Source organism: Filicampus tigris, chromosome 3, assembly GCF_054856515.1.
Source record: "Filicampus tigris isolate MCC_2025a chromosome 3, RoL_Ftig_1.0, whole genome shotgun sequence".
Classification (NCBI taxonomy): domain Eukaryota; kingdom Metazoa; phylum Chordata; class Actinopteri; order Syngnathiformes; family Syngnathidae; genus Filicampus; species Filicampus tigris.
In genome coordinates, this window is record NC_141219.1 from 26,723,889 (window position 1) to 26,748,410 (window position 24,522).

The following is a 24,522-nucleotide window of genomic DNA, read 5'->3' on the forward strand; positions in this document are numbered from 1 at the left end:
AACTGATCAGAAACGGTACGCAAGTGGACCGAACCGAACATGCCATACCGAAACGTATTAATACATCCACGTATACAGTTAGACCCCTAATATGTATGAATGTGTATTAGGGCTGCACGATATTGGAAAAAAATGACATTGCGATTTTTAGGGGGGGTTGTGATATATATTGCGATATTAAAAATAGAAGAATTTTCACCAGATGACTTGAATAGATTTGTTTGGGAATAATTTGGTTAACGCGCCATGACATCATTATATGCATATAATATCGTTTAATCCAGACAAAGGATTGCTGTAAAAAAAAAAAGGGATCAAGGAGGCCATGTCTTTAACATGATAGATTTAACATTATATTTCACACTTCAATGTAAACAGCAGCAAAATTTTAAACAAAAAAATAACTAAAAGAGCACGTGCACTAGTCCCTTGAGTCATTTCAAAAAATAGAAGAAAATAAAAAACCTCTAAAGCAGAAGCAGAGTTATAAACATATTTCAACTAAACTATAAAATATTTAGAAAATTAAAAACCGGTGTACCTGAGTTGTTTACAAAAATATAACATTAAGATTAAAAAAAACCTTTGTGAAACTGCAGCAAAGTTGTAAAAAAAATTCGAACAAAAATATAAAAAATTAAAGCGCAGGTGCATTAGTCCCCTGAGGTGTTCACAAAAATATACCAATAACTAAAACGGTCTGTAAAACATATTGCATCCCTGATTTTTTGGTTCTGTTTGGACTTCTTATCATAAGGAGTTATGCTGGCGATGGCGTCTGTAATTGTTTTTGGAGTAGATGAAGATTCGCCTCGAGTCCCACTTCTTAGATTGAACTGGTCATACAGGGGCTTGTGATGGCGATTGCAGCAACAACGGTGAGACACTGTTGGCGTAGGATGTTTTTTTGTTCTGAACCTTCCTTTTAATAGGAGAAATACTTTCATATTTCGGATGTTGACTTTCTTTTGGGGACTAAATCCACTGCCGCTTCTGCCATCGTCTCCCCCCCTCCATGTCGTCTCAGAGCAGACAGCAGCGGCTGTGAGAGTGGAGGGGATGGTGACTGATTGGCAGGAGGGAGGGGTTAGCGAGACAGGCTGTGTAAGAGCACGGAGTAGCTTGCTGCTTTTATGAAACAAAACAAAAGTTTGCGTGTGCTAAGAAAAAAAATCGCACATCTTACGATGGTGACTATCGCGCATGCGCACGTCACAATTGCGATGTTCAAACGACATATCGTGCAGGCCTAATATGTATAGGTATACAAAATATGGGGAGAGATTTATCAAAATTCTCAATAATGTTTCAAGAGGTGAAAATAATAAACTGCTATGCACAGTTTAAATGTAAGTATAAATTGATGATTATCTAAAAATGAAAAACAGTTGGCCGTTTATTAAGTGGACATTTTTTTGTCTTCTGTATCTTTAACCAAGTAAATTTTTAAAAACAATTATCCGAATACCCCATTATTGGATTCAAAATTTCAGTAGAATATCCAAATACCAAAATATTTAATAGCTGTAGCCCTAGTCCAGATACATCTAATTTTCCTGCTATCTCTCTTTTTCTTCACTCTTCCTTAGTAGTGTTGTTTCTCCTCTGTGAGCTCTTACTGTCAGTGACAAATTGACAATTAGTAATTGACAAGCATGTGTGGGTTCTTACAAGTGAACAAGAGAACGGCTTCCAATACACATAACAACTTTTGATTTTCGCGTTTGAGTCTGTTTTGTTATTCAAATATGAACTAATGAGCAAAATATTAATTTTGATGCGAAAACACTGAAACCGTGGTTCACAGGTTAGTCTGTATATGAATCGTTCGGATACCGCTTGTGGCAATACCTCGGAAGCAGGTAAATTCTCAGACCGACTTCAAGACCCCATTCTGTATCAGTATCTTTTCCCATAATTATAAGACAGCTTTGATAGACAACGTGAAAGATGCAAATGAGAATCTGACACACCTTTGGGATCCGGCCTAGTCTTTTTGGAAGTGCTGCCAGAACAGTTTTGGTCAAATCATGCACTGTGTCAAATGATCTTGTTGTGATCGGTTTTATCCATCAATAATGTCGATGTGTTTTTTACACCACAGGTTTACAATGAACAGATCAGGGATTTGCTGGCCAATGCAGGTCCTCTTGCAGTAAGAGAGGACAGTGGTAAAGGAGTTGTGGTTCAGGGCCTGACTCTGCACCAGGTTAGTAGCCACACTGTCTCAGCATTCTGTAGAACGGTGTCAGAGGAAGCTACAATATATGGAAATGAATAACAATTTGGACCTAGAAATTGGTTTGTGTATACAGTCCTGGGCACACTTCATGAATGATGTCTTCTTTGCATAGCCAAAATCTGCTGAGAACATTCTCCAGGCTTTGGATTCTGGCAATCGAAACAGGACACAACACCCTACTGATATGAATGCCACTTCCTCCCGGTCTCATGCCGTGTTCCAGGTATTTAAATTGTCCAAAAAGGCAGATTTTACTATCAATGATAATGTAGAAGTTTAATAGTCACACTTAGAATAATCATATACTACTTCATTATACAGTAGGTGCCATAAATGTCACTGAACTCCTAACATATTTATGACCTTAGTGTGTTAACTTTTTTCCAGATATATTTGCGACAGCAGGACAAGGCTGCTAGTCTTAATCCCAATGTCTGTGTTGCCAAAATGAGCCTAATCGACCTGGCAGGCTCAGAAAGAGCCAGTGCTACCAATGCCAAAGGGCAACGCTTACGCGAAGGTGCCAACATCAACCGCTCACTCCTCGCTCTGGGAAATGTTATAAATGCTCTCGCTAATCCCAAGGTGAGTTAAATGATCTAATTTGAATGAACATACCACTTGATGTCGTTTTGAGCTAACAAGAACTAGTTTTTCATATTTCATACATCAGGCCAATCAGTGAAAAGCGGGGTTTCATACACAAAAGTGTAGGGTAATTTATTTTTCCCCACCTTGAAACTACAGTAAAGTTCACTTTGTTGCCTACCTGCCTGTAGAATCCATTAGGTATGCGTGTTTGTAACACATCTGTGGTTTACAAAGCCATCAAGTGATTCGGACATGTATACAGTACCTGTATACAGTAGGTTCTTTTGTTTCCATGATGAAACAAAAGGGCAAAGCAAAGGCATTGCGACAAAAGCTGCAGCTACTCAGTGTTGCCAAGTTAGCTACTTTATAGCTATGTACTTTATTTAGCAACTTTGGTTGTTTAATTTCGCTCTTGGTGGCAGGTAGTCCAGAGACCCAACTACAGTACAGTAGTATGTGCGTAAAAACAAAATGTCAAATTTTCCATATGCCTCCTTTTTAAAGCTGAGTCTTTCAAAGTCTCCTAGTGTTGCTGTTTCACTATGAGACTGTTCTGGTTAGTACTCTCTAAATACTCCTAAATCAGTGGATATCAGGCAAGTTGCCTATAATTGTACAGTTCTCTGTTGTTAGCGGCCAAAATAATTGTATAAATAATAATTGTTTGGAGTAGTTATTTTCTGTAAGCATCTCTTCCTTGCATTCTATTTATGGAAGCGATGAGGGGGCTGGGTAAAGTTCACATTCTCATCCTTTTTCATTTTCATGTTTTCACCCGCGCACGTTGCTTTGTTGTCTATCCGTCTGTCAGAAGGATTATACAAAAAGTACTTGACCCTGAAAAAATTGAATTTTGTGGAAAGCTGCTTTGACCCGACTATGAACCCATTACATGTGGGTGTACATATGGGCCAAAAGGGCAGATCACAGCTTTTTAGCGAGGCAAAGTGTCCTCGCTTTTCGCGGGGGATAGGGACTGGGCCATCTCGCGAATAGTGAAAATTTTCTTATAATTGACACCCATAAAATGCATTGGTTAACCCAAGAAATAATAATTAGGGTTTTATAAAAAGAAAAAACGGTTTAGCTCCCAAAAAATAGTGGAGAAAAAATATGCCTATAGGTGAATCTGCAAGTACCGAACCGTGAGTATGCCAGAGGCAACTGAATGTGCTCTTTTTTTTAACTTCCAAATAACAGGTATCTAGTTTGTTAATTGAATGTGATTTTTTTTTGTGTGTGTTTTTTTTTTTTTTTTTTTTGACACACCATTCTCAGTACGGGCAGCACAGTGAATTTTTTCGTCTTTGCCTCACAGTTCTGAGTTCCCGTCTTGCTGTGATGGTTTGCATGATTTCCATGTACCTTGCTTTGGTTTCCGCCGGTTCAACCTTCCTCCCACATTTCCAAAAGCATGCATGCAAAATTAATTGACACTACAGTATACATCCCATGAGTGTGAATGCTTCCGTTGCTCTGCGATTGGCTAAACAACAGTCCAGGTTTGACACTGCCTCTTGCCCAAAGTCATTTGGGATAGGCTCCAGTTTACCCAAAACCCAAATGAGAACAAGTGCTATAGAAAATTGATGGATAGATAGAAGTTCATTCTTGTGTTTAAGGTTTTATGCTACTTCTACCAACATTATACTTCTTTTGCATCTGCAGAATGTCCTCATAATCCCTACATTCAGTAGCCAAACATTAGTTACAGCCGCTAAATCTACTTTGTAATAAGATCTAACACGGAGATGTTTTCAGAATTCTGCTTATAAAAATCATGATGCTTAACTGAGGTGAACTGTCAGAAAGGTTATTTCTCCAATATGCTTGCATAACATTTGCTGCATGTTATTCAGAGCTTTGTCATATACTCCACTTTTTAAAAAGCTAAGTAAGGTGACAAAAACATAAGGAATGTCTCTTAGTATACACTAATGCATTCTACAAAGATTTTAAAAGGGAATTAATCCCAAAGATGTCAAAACTTTGTTACAGTGCATCTAGAAAGTATTCACAGCACTTAACCGCATTTTCTGTTACAGCCTCATTCCAAAATGGAATACATTCATTTTTCCACTCAAAATTGTACACACAGCACCCCATAATGACGATGTGAAAAGGTTTTTGTGAATTTTTTTTTTTTTAAATCAAAATCGCATGGACATACAGTCAGTATTCACAGCCTTTACCACAAAGCTCAAACTTGAGCTCAGACTACTGAAGTTGATGCTAATTTACTGTTACCATTTGAATGGGATCCTCCATTTAATTTAGCATTAGCGTTAGCGATGTTTTAAAAACAAAGCCTGTCTTGTAGTTAATCATCCAATGTGTGTAATTCTTTTTATGTGTTTAGTTTTACAATAAACTCCCAAGTAGAGTGTCATTAATCGACGGCAGAATCGCATGCGCTGCACGCTTGCTACGCAAGTAGCATGGTGCATTCAGGGCACTTTCACAACGTCAGAGCTCATCTTTTTATTAATTTATTTTTTAAAATCTGTTTTTTTTTTAGAAGCATTATTTTTGTATGCCTCTTATTTACTTTGCAGATTGACATCTACATTTTTGCAAAAATATGTACCGTATTTTCCAGACTACAAGCCGCGACATTTTCCTAGATTTTGAGCTCTGCGGCTTATAGTCCGGTGCGGCTATTCTGTGGCTTTTTCTTCCACCGCTCAAGGCGCTCTAACCGGAATGACAGTACAATTCAATACAATACATTTCCCATTAACTGGATGTGACTGCAGGTGGATGAGTTCAACGGGACAGTGCGCCATGCACTAGGTTATTGCATTAGGTGCTGTAATGCTTTGATTTTGTTTTCCTAGAGGTCCGTGAAGTGCACATGAATGCGATTGGCTGATGTTACGTCTGTTCTGTTGTTTCGATATGAAATGCTATTGTTGATTTTGCACATCGTGTATTAGATTGGCTGACTTTATTAACATAAAACAAGAAAGGTGCATATGTAGAATGTAGTAGAACAATAGGTGGTGTGTCTGGTGGACATTAGCTGACAAACTGGAGCGGCAGTCGGCAGTGAAATGAAGATAAGTACTGTTTATTTTCTCTTGGTTCTCTTCTGTTTTAATCAACGTTGCTGCAGTTTTAAAAGGCACTGTTAGGAAAGAATCTGCTCAGGTACATACATGTACATTTACAGTTCATAATTGTTCTGTAAATGCAGTAAATATTAACGTTTTCAACATACATAGGCGCGGCTTATATAAGAGTGCGGCTTATTTAAGGTTTCCAAAACGTTCTTAAAAAATAGCGTGGGTGCGGCTTATATAACGGTGCGGCTTGTAGCCCGGGAAATACGGTAGGCTACTTCTGTTTACATTTGATAATTTTATATAGCAGCACTACTGGATGCATTTCTCATTTGATATAGGTCTGCTTAATGTCACTTCAAAATAAAGTGACAAAAGGTAAGCAGTAGGGGTGAAACGGTTCTCAAAGTCCACGGTTCGGATCACATTGAACATATTCTTGAAAAAAATATGTTTGGGTTGACTTCCGCTTTAAAACACACAGTATAACAATTGTAAAAGAAGGTTCCTACTTATTTTTGGAACATAACTCGCAATAAACGAGGAAACACTGTATTTCATATTGGTCAATACACAATAACTCAATTGAATTTTTTTTTTTTTTTTTTAGGTATGTATATTCAAACATATAATACTTAATATTAAGACTTAAATAAGTCAACGCAACTATGAAAAAGTCAACTAAACTGGTCATAAGATTAAATAAACTCCTTTTTAAACATAATGTAATTATAGGGCTGGGCATATGTGACGGATTTTAAAAAATAACTGTTTTTGTGTACGATGTAATGTGCAAAGTTGCTCCTCCACCAGTGCATTGTAAATGCTTATTTACATTAGATCAGGGGTGTCCAAACTCGGTCCTCAAGGGCCAGTGTCCTGCCTGTTTTCCATCTATCCCTGGTGCAACGCACCTGATTCAAGAGATCATGATCGTTATCAAGCTTCTTCAGAGCTTGCTGATGTGCTTGCTGATTATGAGTAGATGCTACCCCAAAACAATATTGTTGATACATTATTGATATGATTCAATACAATTTTATTTATATAGGGCATTTCTTCTTTGTTTTATCGAAGGCATTTTCTATTGATATCGATCACGTGACTACCGCGATGAAAATTGATCATGAATTATCTTATAATTTCTGTTAAATCTATTAAATTTATTTTAAATATGTGATCTTATAATTACTCTCCTTAATAGAAACTCCAATTATTAAGTCTTATATGATGCACATTGACTAAGATGTGTGATAATTCATATCTGATATGGATAGAGTAATGATTGTTTATTATTACCCTCTAGTACCTCTTGGTTTAAATGTGTGAATGAGCTCATCTTGTGTATGAATAACTTTGTCATCTCGTCATTCACGGGACATGAACACACACGATTGTCAGCTTTTTGGTTGGAAACACCACCACAATGTATCTCCAAAGAAACAAACAAGATGTGCTTTAATTACAGACGTTCATCTTTAATTTTAGGGATTTACGATACACCCAAATCAAGCATTCCGCCCTACTCGACAGCATATTTTGCTCCAGAATGCCTTGATAATCTAGATGTTTTTTTTATTTATTTTTTTTTTATTTTTGCATCTGTAAACAGAGATCTGTGTGATTTGCCTGCAATCGCCAGTCTTTTAACCTCAATGTCTGTAACCAACTTCAAGGACCTGATGTGAGCTATTAACTGGGGTGTGGTCTTTGGACCCAGGCGTAGATCACTGGGTATTTCCAGATACAATGCCCGTCCAAGTAAAATCCCCAGCAGAGATACTTTTATGTTCTTTTGTCACTTTGAATTTTCATTTGAATGTGACATTGTGCAAACCTAAGTAGCTGTATTTTGTCTTATGCCGTTATTACAGACGAACTTGTTTTCCTAGAGCAGTTGCCGACCAATATTGCGAATGGCTGCACTTGCTTAGGGTTAGGTTATCTTTTTTGTAAGAAAATGTTTTGTCTAATGTTATCTATTCGTAGCTCACTTGTGAAGCTTTCCAGATGCCGAAACCTGTTTTTCTGTTAATTTTCAATCAATCAATCAATCAATCACATTTTATTTATATAGCACTTTTCATACATAAAAATGCAACTCAAAGTGCTTTAAAACATTCAAAGCAAAACATAGAATTATCTTCAATCAAAAGAAAAGATAAATTATTTAAAAGTTGTTGAAAGCCAAACTAAAAAGGTGTGTCTTGAGCTTCCTCTTAAAAATATCAACAGTCTCTGCAGACCTGACATCCTCTGGCAGGCTATTCCAAAGGTGAGGACCAAAACGGCTGAATGCAGCCTCGCCATGCATTTTGGTCCTCACCCTTGGAATAAATAAAAGGCCGGCGCCAGAGGACCTCAGGATCCGCGAGGGCTGGTATGATAAAAGCAAATCAGATAAATAAGATGGCCCAAGACCATTAACACATTTATAAACTAATAAAAGTACTTTAAAATCGATCCTGAAACACACAGGGAGCCAATGCAGCAATTTCAAAACTGGCGTAATGTGCTCCCGCCCTCTGGTTCTCGTCAGCACCCGAGCGGCTGAATTCTGCAGTAGTTGCAGTGGTGAAATGCTCTTTTTCGGGAGGCCAGAGAGCAGGGCATTACAGTAATCTAAACGACAGGAAATAAAGGCATGCATCAGCACTTCCGTGTTAGCCTGAGAGAGAAACGGGCGGACTCTGGCGATATTCTTAAGGTGATAAAAACCAATCTTGGTTACATTTTTAATATGAGGAATAAAACTGAGCTCAGAGTCAAAAATGACGCCAAGGTTCTTCACACAGTGTGAGGGATTAAAAATGTGTAGTTTTGGTAAAAGCTTCTCTCTCTGACCTTCGGGACCGATAACTAAAACCTCAGTCTTGTCCTCATTGAGCTGTAGGAAATTATCTGCCATCCATGACTTGATATCTAAAATGCAATTTAAAAGGGTATCAATGGGTCCTGTGTCATCAGGAGACACGGCGATATACAGCTGCGTGTCATCAGCATAGCTGTGAAAGCTGATGCCGTGTCCCCTGATGACATCCCCGAGGGGAAGCATATAAAGATTAAAAAGTAAGGGGCCTAAAATCGAACCTTGAGGAACCCCACATTTAATTTCATGAGTTTTAGAGGAACAAGTATCCATACTTACAAAGAAATATCGGTCTGTGAGATAGGAATAAAACCAGTCAAAAAAAAATTTTCATTTGTTTCACCTGCCTTCGTCTTTCCTTCACTACTGCATGTCCTCCTTTCAAGTACAGTATATCAAACACCATATTTAGAGTGGAATGATTGTCAGTTCATATTAAGTATTATGCATATATGAATCCAGACATCCTTGATCATAAGAACTTTTGGGCTCATGTCAGTGTTTTCAATTTGCTTTAGAGCAAGAAGGCTCATATACCATACAGGGACAGCAAACTTACCCGGATACTCAAGGACTCTTTGGGAGGCAACTGCAGTACTCTCATGATAGCCAACATCAGCCCCTCATCCAAGTCATATGATGACACTCAAAACACTTTGAAATATGCTAACAGGGCCAAGGAAATCAAATCCTCGGTATGTATTCAACTATTCATAAAATGGCATATATGGTGTGTTTTGTGATATATGGAGTGTTACTTTTATTCTGTAAGTCATATCGTTTCTTTTATTTGCCTATTCTTCTCATCAGCTGAAAAGTAATGTTATAAGTCTGGACAGTCACATTGGCCAGTATGCAGTCATTTGTGAGAAGCAACGGCAACAGGTAAACAAACACACCGGTATTGCCGTTTTTCATGAAACAATATTATCCGTTTTTGCGACTGAATCAATGTTCTGTCGTGTTCAAGATTCTGCAGCTGAAGCAAAAATTGAAAGAGTACGAGGACCGAAATTTGGTGGACACAGTATTTCCCCAGAACCAAGCAGACGTCAAAAGGTAAACACCGTTCTGCATTTGTTTTGGGGTTGTTGGGTTTTTTTTTTTTTGTTTTTTAGATCAAAGTTATAAACTGTATAAGGTAGGATATATATTCAGATTTGGACTCAAAAATTGGAAAGTTTTAGACTGGTCAAGTTTGTTGCCAATGTATCATCGGCTTGTTGGTTTTTTTGCCCTCATGGGAATTGCACTTAAAGTAATACATCTTTATTAACTTTAATATATTTTAACTCATTCCTCTGCCAGACATTTTCAGAGTCCTTTACTCTAAAGTTTGAAAAAATATAAATAGGTTCCTGGGATTGAATGGCTGGACTGTGAAAAGACAAATAAATTCATTAATGGCAGTGAATTTGTTAAGTGTCTGTTCCAATACTATTACCCCTCTAAAAAGTTGTATTTCATCACAAATAATGTGTTATCTTCTTAGCTGCGTGAGCCAGACGTAAATATCTGGAAATGATCTCTTATCTCATATTGATCTCACTTTACTGTTCCAATAATTTTGGAGGGGAGTGTATTTCTTATCGTATTCACCCATGGGAGCTAATTGATCCGGTTTGAAACCACAGATTGTGGAATGTTTCTTTTGCATCAACGTGTTGCATTGGATAGTGCTGTTTTCTTTACTGTAAATGTCGTCTTTCGGGCCTACAGTGGCATCTGTCATGGTATTTGGGCTGGGGGCGGAGGACACAGAAAAAGCTGAATGAGTCTCGCTCCCACACATTTCATTCACTGGCATCAGAATTCACAACTCGCACAGAGAGGCTCTGAATAGAGCATGCACGCTTCTCACACTATTAAAAATTCAGCAGTCTAGCAAGGCCACAACGTCTCCTACGTCACTAGCGTTTCATTGAAGAGTGCAGTCACATTTCAGCGACAGCGCTCCAGTTTTATTTACTTGCCGGTATCTCACTCTCTTCCTCAAATGGATCGCTATCATTTCATAAGAATATACATTTACCATCTCATGTCATTGTATAAACTCTCCTTAAGTTGAATGTAATCTTTATACAGATTTGAATGTTGAAAGCCTTATTCCTCCTTTTTGCCTGTAAAATTTTCTAAGGCGACTCTTTGAAGGTTTAAAGTCTGTCACTATCACCTCTCCTTAGGGTGTCAGAATCTCTGCAGCAAGTCTTCTCCAACCGTGCCCAAATCAGGCGAGAACAGCTGGAACTGGAGAGGCAACTGAAGGAGAATGAGCTGCGCCAGCGCTACAGTGAGGAGGACAACCTGCAGGTCCAATACATCTCTGCCAACGAAAAGACTGACAAGGTAGCGGATGCTTGGACTGCTTTCCAGATTCCATCGTCGCTGCAGGAAAACACCTGCTGAATCATCATTTTTCAATGCTGCTCTCTATACTGGTGTGGGCCTGTAATTTACACCACAACAGGACTATGTGAGTCCTGATCACCAGTTGCTTGCTTTCTTAGCCAACCGAGTCCTAATCTTAGTCCCACCTGGACATGCTGTGTTACACAATCCATCTAATTCTGCGAACTGAAAGGAAATCTGAATTGTGTCTTTTTCACTCTAGAAATGTCTCTGAAGTTACAGGAGTCGATGTTGCTATCTTATAGAATACCATTACTAGCAACCGTTGTCCCACAATGCACATAATGCTAATATGTAAAACACCCAATGAATGGCTGTTATAATCTTTTGTTGTTCTGATTCCTGTCTCTGCCATTGTCCTTTTCCAATAGGCTACTTGTAAACATGAGCGGAGGATTGCGATGTTATGCTCTCAGCAGAAGTGCATTAGTTTAAAGCTGAAAGAAGCAGAACTGCGCTTTCAAGAAAACGATAGCTGGCTTCACCGTGTGGAGAATGAGGCAAAATCGTTGAAGTTGAATAATCCGGCATTCGAGGTTAGTATAACCTTGGTCATCAGGGTAATCCTGGTTCTCTCAAAGAGAACAGTTCCTTCTTTGTCTTTTCATCATTTTACTGTTTTTTGTGCAAATTCAAGTGAACAATTTTTGCTGGGCTGATCAGTAGAAGAATGAAGCACTAATACTACATGACTCAAGTCTGTAACTTAATCCCCCAAAAAGTTGTTTTTTTAATCGGAGCAGACAAATGAGCATGATATAAAGAAGGAAACTAATCAATATAGGATGGCTCCTTAAAACTCAATACTTGATGTTTTTAGTTTGTTTATTTTAGAAGGTAGGCCGTGTCTCCACTGGTGTCGTGACTTTCTTTGTTTTCTTCCCATCTGTTCTCCCAGTAATTAGAACCGTGCTCATTTTATTTCTCCAGCTCACTCGTGGATCACTGAAGAGAATAAATCAATACACTTTACTCGTCCCTCACACACCAGCCAGTTACCTAAAACCATGTCCATGTTTTTTTTTCTTCATTATCCTTTCTTCCAAGAACTGACCCAGAACTATGACGCACTCAGCTGTCAAATGTTCTCGCTGCTGTTGTTTCGCAGTTGTCTTGCGTCAGAGTCCCCAAACCCCCCATTGCCTCCAATCCACAGCATACAGCCTTTCAAATCAAACAAGAGACAAAAGCCTGACAATAGCATCTCGGACCAACTTTGGACATTTTTCCATGTCTTGAGTTTGACGTGAGTTTTTATATTTTTCGGTTGTTTAGTTCATATTAACCTAGTCTTATTCTCATCTTAAAGGGAAGTCAACCCAAACATTTTTTTTTCAAGAATATGTTATATGCAAGCCCACTCACTAGTTGAAACAAGGCATTCTGATAAATATTGGCTTTGTGGAATAAGAGTTAATCCACTGCTCAATCACAGCTGACCTTTTTTCTGAAGCTGAGCCGTGATTGGTCCTTACCTAAGCCCTGAGCAGTTACAATGTCATTTTCATTCGACAAAAGTGACAAAATGGCCGCTCCCTGGGACGGCTAAAAAGGGGTGAATTTTGCTGCTTAACTCGTGTTCCACAAACGCAATATTAATCAAAATGCCGTGTTTCAACTAGTGGGCCTGCATAGAACGTATTCTTGAAAAAAATGTGTTTGGGTTGATTTTCACTTTAAGGTATTAGACAAGGACCTGCATTGTCACAGACTGGAGCTACAGGCGAATGATCTTGAACAACACATCAAGCAGATGATCAAAATAACTGCACTTCAGGATCAAGAGAACAAACGCATGCAAAAGTATGTTGGTACTATTTGTAAGTAGTACATGGCTATGTATCTGCTCTGTAACACAACTCTAATTGTAACGTTCTGTATTGAATTCTAGAATGGTGAATGTGTTGTTGCCCGCTTATGGTCGATACTACGCTGCCATGCATGACACTGGGCTTGTTACGGCCCAAGATGAGTTGATAAACCATGAGCTTAATCAGCTTGTGCTAAGAGAGAGAAGCGTGGCTTGGGCCGACCAGACAGAAGTCAACCAAGACGTACAAGCTTCATCTACGAGAAAACCGACACAAGACACCAAGGATTTTGTTGGAGAATTGGCACCTGTCCTGTCTTTCTCAAAACTGCTTTACTTCCAGAGTAGCCCTTGTAGTAAGTCGCCATATCTTTATTTTATTTATTTTTGTATCACTCATGTTTTTACTTTGTACCAAGTCCACATCCTGGGTGTCTTGTCTACTATTTATAATTCTCCAACACATCATTTAAATGTAAGAGGTTCAAAATGTGGCTGACATTGAAAGGTCACAAAAGTTGATATTCTACATTGCAAAAATCATGCTATGCCCCCATATCGATAATTAGCGACAGTCAGACATGCATTTTACCCTGTTTTGTCATCAGGGTCTCCCTTGGAACACTTGCTAAGCCTGTTGGTAGAGAAGCCCGCCAGCGGCCCACCATGTTTAAAAAAAAAAAAAAAACGTTGAAGTTGACAGGAATTTTGAAATTATGACTGTTGTGTTGTTAGATGCCATTTATTAACAATACTTAAACGTAGAGACTTAAAAAAAACACTGTCGTAAAATACAGTTTTAACAAAAAAATAAAATGCAATTAAAATCCTGGTAAATATTATTGTTCTCACTAAAGTTAAATATTCTTGAATCCTGAAATAAGACAGTGCTTGTCTCATTTAAAAGTAAAATAAATGAACATTAAAAAAAAAAAAAAAAAGTCTACAACATGAAAAACTCAAACTTTTAGTTATTATATTATGTAATAGATATTTCATAATAGTCAATGTACTGTATTTACATTATTTATTGGTTACGTTTGCATTTGTTTGTTGCCATGTCAATGCTAGTGCAAGTGTTTTTGAACCCTTTCTCCGTGGCATGTCAGCGGCTGGGCGATATGGCCCAAAATTTATACCACAGAATTAATTGCACCCCTTCACGGTAAAGGCATATATCACAATATTAAATTGGGGGTAAAAATATTTTTGATTAATAATAATGTAACAAGTGAGTCATTTCTGAATAGGTTAAATATACCACGTGAGAGAATCTAAATTGATCAAATAAATAGCGATAAAACACATGACTTAGGTTAACATTTATTGTGCTAATCTCAAGTCAGAATTAAGTGAGCACTGCCTCGTTCAAAATACTGTAGTACGAAAGAAAAATAATACAGTTGATATTTTGAATGAAAACACTGTGCAAATGGTTTTCAGGTTCGTTTTCTCCAATTGAAATTACTGTGCCCATGAATTAACTAGTCTTTACCAAGCCTGTTTTCAGGCCGCCAGGCCTAAAAAGCACTGGGGGGAACCATTGTGTTGGCAAGAACGACATTACTGTCACAACCAAAAGGCTAGACTGTGTTGGTGCAACCACCCATCTGTATTTGGCAGTCATCCCAAGAAATTAAAAGCATCAGTCTTTCCAAGTCTTTAATTGAATACAAAAATGTGAAAATGTGGTGTGAAAAGTATTGTCAACTAGTGTTTTTTTTTAAACTCAGGTGCAGAGGGGCGGACAAAATCATTGATCAAAAGTGCCCCATTTTCAAAAGGTAGGTTTTCTTTCTTTTTAATTTGTAATTCGGGTAGATGACTGTGCACGTGTTGGAATCTCGTTCTGTCTGAGTCATGTGCCGTCGTGTCCTTGGGCAAGACACTTCACCCGCCTTGCCTCCAGTGCAACTCACACTGGTGTACCGCTGGGTGTGAATGTTTGGTGGTGGTTGGAGAGGCCGCGGGCGCGCACTGGCAGCCACGCTTCCGTCTGTCTGCCCCAGGGCAGCCGTGGCTACATACCGGTACATACTTTACTTCCTCCAGAGCGGGAATGCATGAAGGCACGGATAAGTATCCATTGTAAATTGTCTTTGAGTGTCCAGAAAAGCGCTGTATAATTCTGATGCATTATTATTAACACGATGGTATTTTTTTAAGCACAGACATTTTAGGGAAAGCCATTGGTTCGACAGTGAATACACAGGCCAGTGTGTTCCATGTGCCTTCTGTTTGAATCTCTAAACCACTCAGCAATTTCACTCGCTGATAACCCACACCGGACACAATGTTGTAGTATGGCAGTGGGGGGTAATGTCAAAAGCCAGGCGCCGTGGTCTGTGTCAGCTGGAGGTCTGTCTCTAAGTTTATCAACACCCTTGGCCAGAAAGAACACCTCCCAAGAACCTCCATGTAGCAACAATACATGTCGAAATATTAGATAAAAACGAATACATTAAACGAATACGGAAATAGTTAAATAATTAATGACACATTGTTATTTATTTAATGAAATAATTAATTCATCTGGGATGCAACAACATTCACGCTATCGCTGTGGTAAAATTGACTCTGTATCATCGTGGTGTTGTCTCTGTATCAAATAATTAGCCGTCATACTTAACATTTAGTGTTGAATTGGCATATTGCTTAACATAGCTGTAATAGTGTTGTCTCCACTACCTTGATACAGTATACATGCACTGGATTGGCTGCATAGCCCATGTGACCAGAACACAAGAAAGTGACTGGTCCACGTGACCAAAATGAGGCATTTGAATGAGGAAATTAGATGGACAAATTGCCAGTTGTGCCGGCTGTAAATGAGTTTTATAAGGGGCATAGGTTAATCACCCGATTAAAAAAAAAATAGATATATACATATATTATTATTATTATTATTATTATAAATACATAAAAACATTTTAGAAATGTAAATTGGAGGACACATTGATCGAGACTTGGTCCTCCTGGTCTCGCCTGATGGCGAGAGGCACTTCTGTGCCAACCTCATATCAGACGCAATGACCCACCAAATTTAATTCTTTTATTTATCGTTACTTTGCTGTTTCTATAACTGTGTTGACTTTGAGAGTGTTCATATGTTTGTGACTTCACTTACATTGTTGGACTTAAGCAAAGGAATCACTTTTAGAAGACAATATCCAATTTTTTATGTTCAAAATTAATCACTATGACATACTGTCAGTCATGAACAGGCAACTTCTCAGTGGACAGTTTTGTTACTGTGAGCATTGTATGATTACTGCTGCAGTAATAATGGCGTTTTGGAGGTATACAATGTAAACATTGGATGGACAGGGACCGAAGTGCATTAGGTGTATGATTTGAAGATGTCTTTTGCACAAAACACAGAAACGAAAGCCTATCAAGAAGGACTGGGCTAGCCGGAAAAAGAGATCTAGAGGTTCTCCTGCATGCATGTATCAGCTTCCTGTAATATCGTGAGCTAGGGGTGGGCGCGATATGATGATATTAGATCGTTAAGCGATTCAACGTGTTCACGATCTCATAAAGCCGGAAGATCGTTTGATCGTCTACATGGCACATTCTATACAGTTTAGCTCTATGGCGGCGCGTATTCCCGACCAACCAATCACAGCACGCACAGTGCACCATACGTGACACTCCCCGCCTCCCTGTTTGTTTGTATAGCGGGAAGCTATAGCGGAAAGTCACCGCGAAGCAGGGTTGGTTCCGAAAAGATCCACAGTGTCGATTTGGTTTGGCTTTTCCTCGGAGAAGAAAGCGCAAACCAGTTATTTGCAAAGTTTGCAGCGTTTCGGTTCGGACGTCAGCGGCGATAGCCAAAGCAAACGGAGATCAGACACACGGTAGCCAGAGGCAGCCGCTAGCTCCAAGCTAACGCAACCCACGGTAACACAGTCATTCAACAAAGGCGCTCCATATGAAAAAACAAGCAAGCAGTGTCAAAAAGTAACTGAGGCAGTGACTTATTACCTTGCTGAAGAAATGATTCCCATTAAAACATTGGAAAACGAGGGGTTTAAAAGACTCTTCAAAGTCCTAGACCTGTGTTACGAGCTGTGTTTTTATTTATGTTTACATTCATTGCACAATTTGATAAAAATTGTCACTATTCAAATTAAAACCTGTTCAGAAAGCTTAACTGACTTAAAATGTCTTTTTTTTTCTTTTAGAGTTTTATACACGTGTTAAATATGTTTTAAATGTTTAACATCAGGAAAATGGTGAGAAATGTGTCAGAAATTAGTCTTAAAAAAATTTTGTAAAAAAGAATCATGATAAAATCATGATCGTGATTTTATTTTTTTTAAATCGTGATATGATATTTTTGCCATATCGCCCACCCCTACCGTGAGCCTCACTGCAATACTGTGAGCTTCCCACGACATTGTGATATTAACATATCATACCGTGAGATTAATACCGAGATAAGACCGAAGCGTGCGATGCACATAAGCGTTACATCCCTATTACGTACTTACGTTAACCTGCTCAAATATCTGGTTTGAAAGTTGACTGTTAAAGCTTGGATAGCCTTTTGCCTTGAGGTTCATCAACCTGTCATCAACCTGCAAACTATTCATTTTAGCTTCTTTGCTCTTCATTAGTATTTTTGCAGACAATCTCATGTTTGTACTTTATTTCAAAAACAGTCAAACGAGTTCATTTACACTCCACCTTTAAGACTTGAATGATCTAATAATAGAATTCTGTTTTCATTTCCTTGTGTGGTCAAAGCAGCATTTATTTTACGAGAATGCTTGCACTTTGAGCATCGAGTGACAGTGAATTTCCATCTGTTAAAATCTGTGTAATATATACAGCCTTTATATAACTGTTAATCACTCCAGTTTCCATTATTGGGAACATTCAGCCACTGTTTCATCGCACTAATGAAATCATAACTCTTTGCATCCCTCTCAATTATTCATTCACTGACTCACCCTTGAATCTCTCCAACCTATCTTATACTGTATATCCTAATTCCATTGTCACATTCTTTTCGTATTCACATGATGGGTATAGCAATGCAAATACATATTATATTATTTATTTATTTTTATATTTTATATATGATTTAGTCATCAGCTACGCTAACACTAAACATCCCTTCTAGGACTAGTGGTGTCAGTCTATTGAAGACTATTCAGCTTTTGACAGACTGCTCTGATGTCACCAGATGCTGCTTTGTCAGTCTTCAGAACTTATGGCAGACTGCAGCATAACATTAGAAATAGCTCCTCCCTGCAATTTGCTAAGCCAATCAAATATGGTCAGAATTAGAGAGGGGCGGTCGGGTTTTGAAGGGGGGGGGGGGATTGACGCTTTGCCTGGCTGGTTATTAATAGAAACGTACACAAAAGTCGTCACTTTGAAGGTGGTTCACAGAGGATTAAAACATGTCTACATTCAATGTGCTTCTCTTGTTTTGTGCAGATTCTCTGCAGTCTTTATTTGTTGCCTCTGTTTTCTCATTTGTATCTGTAAGCTTTCCTTTGTTTCCCTTTTTTTTCCCCCCCTCCCTAAATGTTTACTTTTCCACGTTACTTCACGTCCACATTCTCTGATTCTGCCTTTCCCTTCCACCCGCAAATGTTTTTTGTCAGTGTCTTGCACTGAACACTCCCAATCCCTCTTGAGCTTCATTCATGAAAATGCAGATCCACAGCAGGGCAGGAAAAAACGTCAGCAGACGTAAATTCCCCAGCTCCACCAACCAGAAAAGGCGCACTATAAAAAACATGCAGCGGCAACCAGGCGACCCTAATTCAGTGCTGCCTCCACCAGAAATAGCAACTCATGCATGTATTAATCCCCTACAAGCCAAAAATATGTGATTGAAGGAATTCTGCTGCCATTTATTGCAAGGAATAACTCCACTGTCAAGCAAATGTGCTATTTATTGCTCGTGCAATCGCCTCACTCGGAAAACTTTCTGATACTCATATTTGATAAACACGACATTAAAATGGAGAAAGTGACGTATAGCTCATATGCATTTTGCACGTTCACTGTCTCGTTAGTGTCCTGCTAGTGTTTTCCCCTTAAGCCTCAACATCCCTGCGCACAAAAATGAGTGTATTGGTCTTCATCACATGATGCAGACACTGGGCTTTGACCCCATTTTCATCTGCAACCCGCTAAAAATATTATGCTGTTGATTTCATAGAGGTGCTGCTATGTGATAGCATTCTTAATTGAGCAAACATATATTTTGCAGTTTGCAATTTTTACAAACATTTGAAAAACTACTAGGCACAATTCAATATAGACAGCAAGTGTACATCTTTTCAGTTTAAGAATGCAGGCTAATTCTGATGAAGTAGCTTGGATTAATATATGCATTAATATTAATATAAAGCCTTTCAAGAGACCCAAGCATGCTTAACCATAACTTGTGGGGGTAATGAAAATGTTGAGGTCCCAACAGAACCAAGCTGTTCTGGGACTTCAAGTTGAGTATTCTGTTCCTGAGTGAAATTGCAACAATCAAGCTTTGATCAACTAACTAACTACTGGTAACTAACTAGCTAACCTCTAATAGATAATACATAACGTTAAACTACTCACTAGGGCTTTTAGATTGTTTAACGGAAATCATGAGTGAGGGGGGGGGGCATCGTGTCACCACATCCACTCTCATTTCTCTGTCTGTCTCTCTCTCTCACACACACACACACAGGCACTTCCTCCCAAGTAGCAGAATAAGAAATATTTTAATGGGGTGGCCACTGTCCAGGATGAGACCATTACCAATACTGTACTTGAGTTGCAGCAAAATTACACGTGCACACGTATGCGTCGATAGAGGTTGCCATTAACCTTTCCACTCATTGGACAAGTCATTGTTTCTCATACCATCCACAGTCATGGTTTCAGGAAATAAAATGCACACATACCAACCTTAGCCGACACACACGTAATACAAGTAAACAGGGGATGGACTTTCCGACACACACGTAATACAAGTAAACAGGGGATGGACTTTTTTAAATTTTTTATATATATATATATATATATAATTTTTTTTTTGTGAAATTGATATTCCGCCACCGATTCGAAGCCCAAGCTAACAGGTCAGCGTGAAGCTGCAGGGCTGTGCCTTCTATGAATTTGCAAATGGTTGACTTCTCGTTCGTCACTCTTTGATTGTTTGCATATCTTTGGGCATTGTAATTTCTTTAAACTCTAACATCGGGCCAGAGACTGCTGTTGTGTTTGTTTGTTTGTTTGTTTGTTTTCTTTCATAGATCATATTTATCATTTACTACAACAGGGGTCAGCCCCCTTAAATACTTAAGGAACCCTTTTGTGTAAGGGTTATCTACCACAGAAAGAAAGAAAAAAACACTGGGAGCTGTAATATATAACACTGCATGTATAATTTTATTTGGTTTTGTGGGTTTTTTTTTTTTTTTGCTGTGTATGAATTAAAAAAAAAAACGGTTTGTTGCATTTAAGAAATCAATGAACTGCTACAGGGAACACACAATTGCATTTCACTTGCTTTGGTTAAAGGTTGTTTTCAAACAAAATAGTGAATGTCTATTTGAGTGAACCTCGTACTCACGGAGCCAAATTTGAAATTATCCACCTGCAGCCAACCAAGTGTGTTTGGAGTATGCAGTCAGCTGTCAACTTGAATTCAAAAGACTTATTTCGCTAAAATATACTTTATATTTCCAAAATAATAACCAATTAGAACACTTACCTGGGAATCCATCTGCGGTATGTAGGATTGAGCCACAAAGCAGCGTTCCCGTTGACTGGACGTATTTTGATGTCATTTTTTGATAATACAGCAATGACATTCTCTCATTTTAATGCTACAACATTTTATTTTCCAATTTTTTTAATTGAGAAGAAATCTAAAAATCGGTATTGTGTTCATTCATTTCTTCTGGATGTTTTGGTTTGCTTGGTGTTTCAGGCAGCAGAAGTCATCCAAACCTGCAGGGACAAGTACTTCCCCGAAGGCCCGTGAGAAGAAATCTGTCGGTGTTGCTGCCACAACAAAGCCCCAAAACTTTCTCCCACGACATTCAGGAGGGTACCTTTCCTCTCCAGTGCACACCAGAGCCTGCTCAAAAAGATGTCCAGTTCAGTTTGTCCACCGGCACGGATCCCAACATGACCTTTGAAGTTGAACCCAAAGATGCAACGATCATAATAAGCAATGAGGGCCCCTCTCAGGCAATGAAGTCAGTGGGTTATCCAGCTCAAACCCAACTAATCAATCCTGTCAAAGCCAATGAAGGCAAGCAGATTCCTAACAAACGGTGAGAAAGTTTGATTCCCCTCCTCAATCGTTTGTACTTAAATTCACCAAAAGGCACTCCAACTGAATACTAATGACGCCGTCCAGAACAGGTTTCCCCCGAAACCATATTCAAAACAAAAATGGATCACATATAAAAAATGCACCCAAAAAATGGAAATGTCGTAGACGGGCCCTTAACTCATTCACTGCCAGACATTTTCAGACCTTTTTTACTCTGTTTGAAAAAAAAATGAAAAAAAATATAAATAAATTCCTGGGATTGAATGGCTGGACTGTGAAACGAAAAGTAAATTTGTCAATGGCAATGTCAATGTGAATGAGTTAAGATCAAAAGGTTAGGTTAACTAGGAAATTAGACAAACCTTCTTAATTCAGTAACATTGAACGAATGGATATTACTGGGGACTGAATGTCCTGCTTAGTAAGCATACTTGGTTACTGCACAAGACTGCCCATATTTGTGATTATTCTGTGCTAGTTTTTTGTTTGTTTTTGTTTTTCTTGCAAGGGAGGGTGTTTGGGGGATATTGGAAAGATTTGGTGTGATGTGTGGAAAAAAAAAACCTAAATATTTGGGGCAGATCCATTTTTACCATGGCCCTAAAAATAAGTGTTTTGTAACACTGGTAGAGATTACAAGTAACCCTTCACTCGGTAGGATTATACATCATTGGGAGTGTTTTATCCCAAGTGGCACTTGCTGCAGAGGCCGCAAAAATGATGACTGTCTAAATAACTGTCTTGGCTGCTCCTAAACCATGAGACTCACCTAAGGGAGGTGGAGTAGAGTATTTCCCAGTTCCACATTAGCGTTTCTGTTGTGTAATCGAAGGGTGGGCAATGATGACCTCCTGCTTGACCGATGAATGCATTGCGTTTCATGGGAATGGCACACTAACCCTAACGTCCGTTAACTGTATGCAGACATCAGATCACCTCCTTACAAGAAGCGAGGCGAGCCAATCCTACATACATGGGCATGACGTCTGCTGCGCAGGGAAAGCGGAAACTCAACAGGTAATTGTTGTTCAATCGCTTTTGATTTAGTTTGCTTGCATCTCACATGTTGCACCTTAGCAGCCAGCTTGGAAACAACCCAGGGCTAACAAACTGAACGGATAGATGAATTAATTAAAGAATCAATGAAGTGCAATAATTGATCATTTACCCCCCAACTCCAGTTTTCATATTCTAAGATTTTCTTTTTGACATGTGTGGGGTTTGACAACACTTTGAGTTTACAATGTCCAGGTATGAATGACAAGATCAGCAATTCCCACAAAATTACTGAAACTGTGTGCTATGAAAAACAAAGGCTATAAAATGATTCAAACTCATTTATAAACAGATGAAATCAGGGCTAGCATCCGTTTTCCGACTAGGGGCCATGTGTGCTCGCGCTTCATAGTTTCTCTGTTCCTGGTTCAAATGAACATTACTTGCACCATCTTGCAATGTAAAACTGTCAAATTGCATCTGGCGGTTAGTTAATTGTTACCCTGTAGGTATTAGTTTTGAAGCATCAATTTGTCACTTGGAAACTTGGAAAAGAGGCATCACACTTAGGATCAGAATATTAGCAAGAATATCGCATAACATTGCAGACAGAGCGTCACAGTTTTAGAGATTGATTTAGAGATTTCTGGTCAAATCACAGTTGATCTTTATGGGTTACCCCTAGTCAGGTTCCTTTTAGAGATTTATGGTTCTCCCAAAAGTTAAAAGCTCACCGTGGTTGTAAAGAGTCGTTTTTATGGAGAAATTACCAGTGGTGTTGTTAAGTTGTTGTATTTTTATGACTCAATTTTTCCCCTTTCGTTCTCTCTTAGGGAGAAAGATGAAAACCAGTCCGCACCAAAGCGTGTTAAGAAAGCCCCCTGTGTTCCCACCAGACCGATGAGGATACCTCCATTTTCTGGCAAGTTTCAATTTAGAACGGCAATCATTCAATGCGGAGTTTGTTTATTGTTTTGGTCAAAATGCAGTGACCAAAGTGCAGCCAAAATGACCATTTATTCTGAAATACTATTTTTTTTGCGTCATCAGGTTCAGTAGAGGGAAAACCTCAGAGAGTTGTGAGGAGCATTTCTGAAGGTAATCTGAACCTCCTTAAACCTTCCAAACCGAAGTCACAACTGTTCAGTCGACTGACCAAACGGATGTAAAACCCTTTTGTGTATGTCTTGATTTCCATGTAAAACATTTAAGTAGCATTTTAGGCTCTATGAGCCTTCTTTATTTTTTACTTGACTTTAAATAAACATTGAACACACACACTCATGATAATCTGATTATTAATCCATGTTCATTGCTTGGGAGGTAACAGTGGTCCAAGGTAATCAATTTGCTCCTGATTTACATGGCACCAATAAAACCTAAATCTTCATCACAAGAGTTTTCTGTGTTGGGGTGAATTGCATCTAAGCTAATTAATAAAGCTTTCCCCGACTAACAACCTGCCAAACACTCCTGTTGTACTCCCATGAAATGATATTGGTGCTAAAGCTTTTAAACCTACTTGAGATAACATAGTCAGAGGCCTTTTGGGGACTTTGATAGTGTTCTTTCCAAAATGTTTACGACTAAACGCTCGCTCAGCTATTTAATAAAGAAGTCTTGAGAATGCACAATAGATTTTTGGGTGTTTCTTTGTAAATATTTGTACATTTAGTTTCACAAAATTGTCAGCACTAAAATGTTACTGTTAAAATTGCTTTGCATTGTTTGCCAAACGGCAGTAATCTTTTATTCTTTCAAAATAAATTGGAACCTTATGAGTAAAGTGTGTGCCATAGGTGTGCACCAAAATTTTCATTCTTTAATCTCGATCAGGAATGTCAGTGTCTGTGGTCATTTCAGTGTCTGAGATATGTGAATAGTGGCGTAGGTTGTTTCAATAAAAAATTTGCAAAAATGTTGCATTAAAATTTCTTGCATTTCTTTCTCCCAATTACTGTTTATTAATCAATCGAGAACATCAATGTCAGAAATGCAACATATGTCCCAAAACATCAAGCATCTCTTCCAGGCTCCTCTGAAAGGACCCATTTTTTTTATTTCTCAAGAAGCTGTGAGCACTGTCAGGCACCTTGATCCAACTGAAATGAACTTCTGGTGATAAGATGTGTTGATACAGAGTTTAAAAAAAATAAAATAAACCACTGTACCCATCCAGGCAGTCTGTAATGTCCTGGATCTGATCATCGGATGTCTGTTCTTTAAGGTTTTGTTGTTGAAAAG

General features: G+C 38.6%; 1 protein-coding gene across 2 annotated transcripts in view; it reads left to right on the top strand.

The window, feature by feature from the left end:
- The window catches only part of kif18a (kinesin family member 18A), a 29,592-nt gene extending 5,383 nt beyond the window's left edge, over positions 1–24,209 (top strand). The window contains exons 4-18 of one of the 2 annotated variants that reach the window (XM_086026128.1): positions 2,105–2,209; positions 2,355–2,465; positions 2,630–2,827; positions 9,286–9,462; positions 9,578–9,652; positions 9,738–9,826; positions 10,951–11,113; positions 11,548–11,712; positions 12,858–12,979; positions 13,068–13,342; positions 14,720–14,770; positions 20,932–21,280; positions 22,207–22,299; positions 23,112–23,200; positions 23,329–24,209. In XM_086026128.1, the coding sequence (XP_085882254.1) occupies positions 2,105–2,209; positions 2,355–2,465; positions 2,630–2,827; positions 9,286–9,462; positions 9,578–9,652; positions 9,738–9,826; positions 10,951–11,113; positions 11,548–11,712; positions 12,858–12,979; positions 13,068–13,342; positions 14,720–14,770; positions 20,932–21,280; positions 22,207–22,299; positions 23,112–23,200; positions 23,329–23,447 (2,181 nt within the window). In that variant the 3' untranslated portion in view covers positions 23,448–24,209. The remainder of the gene's footprint in view (positions 1–2,104; positions 2,210–2,354; positions 2,466–2,629; positions 2,828–9,285; positions 9,463–9,577; positions 9,653–9,737; positions 9,827–10,950; positions 11,114–11,547; positions 11,713–12,857; positions 12,980–13,067; positions 13,343–14,719; positions 14,771–20,931; positions 21,281–22,206; positions 22,300–23,111; positions 23,201–23,328) is intronic. The other variant, XM_086026129.1, reaches the window with a different exon arrangement.
- Positions 24,210–24,522: the final 313 nt, after the last annotated feature.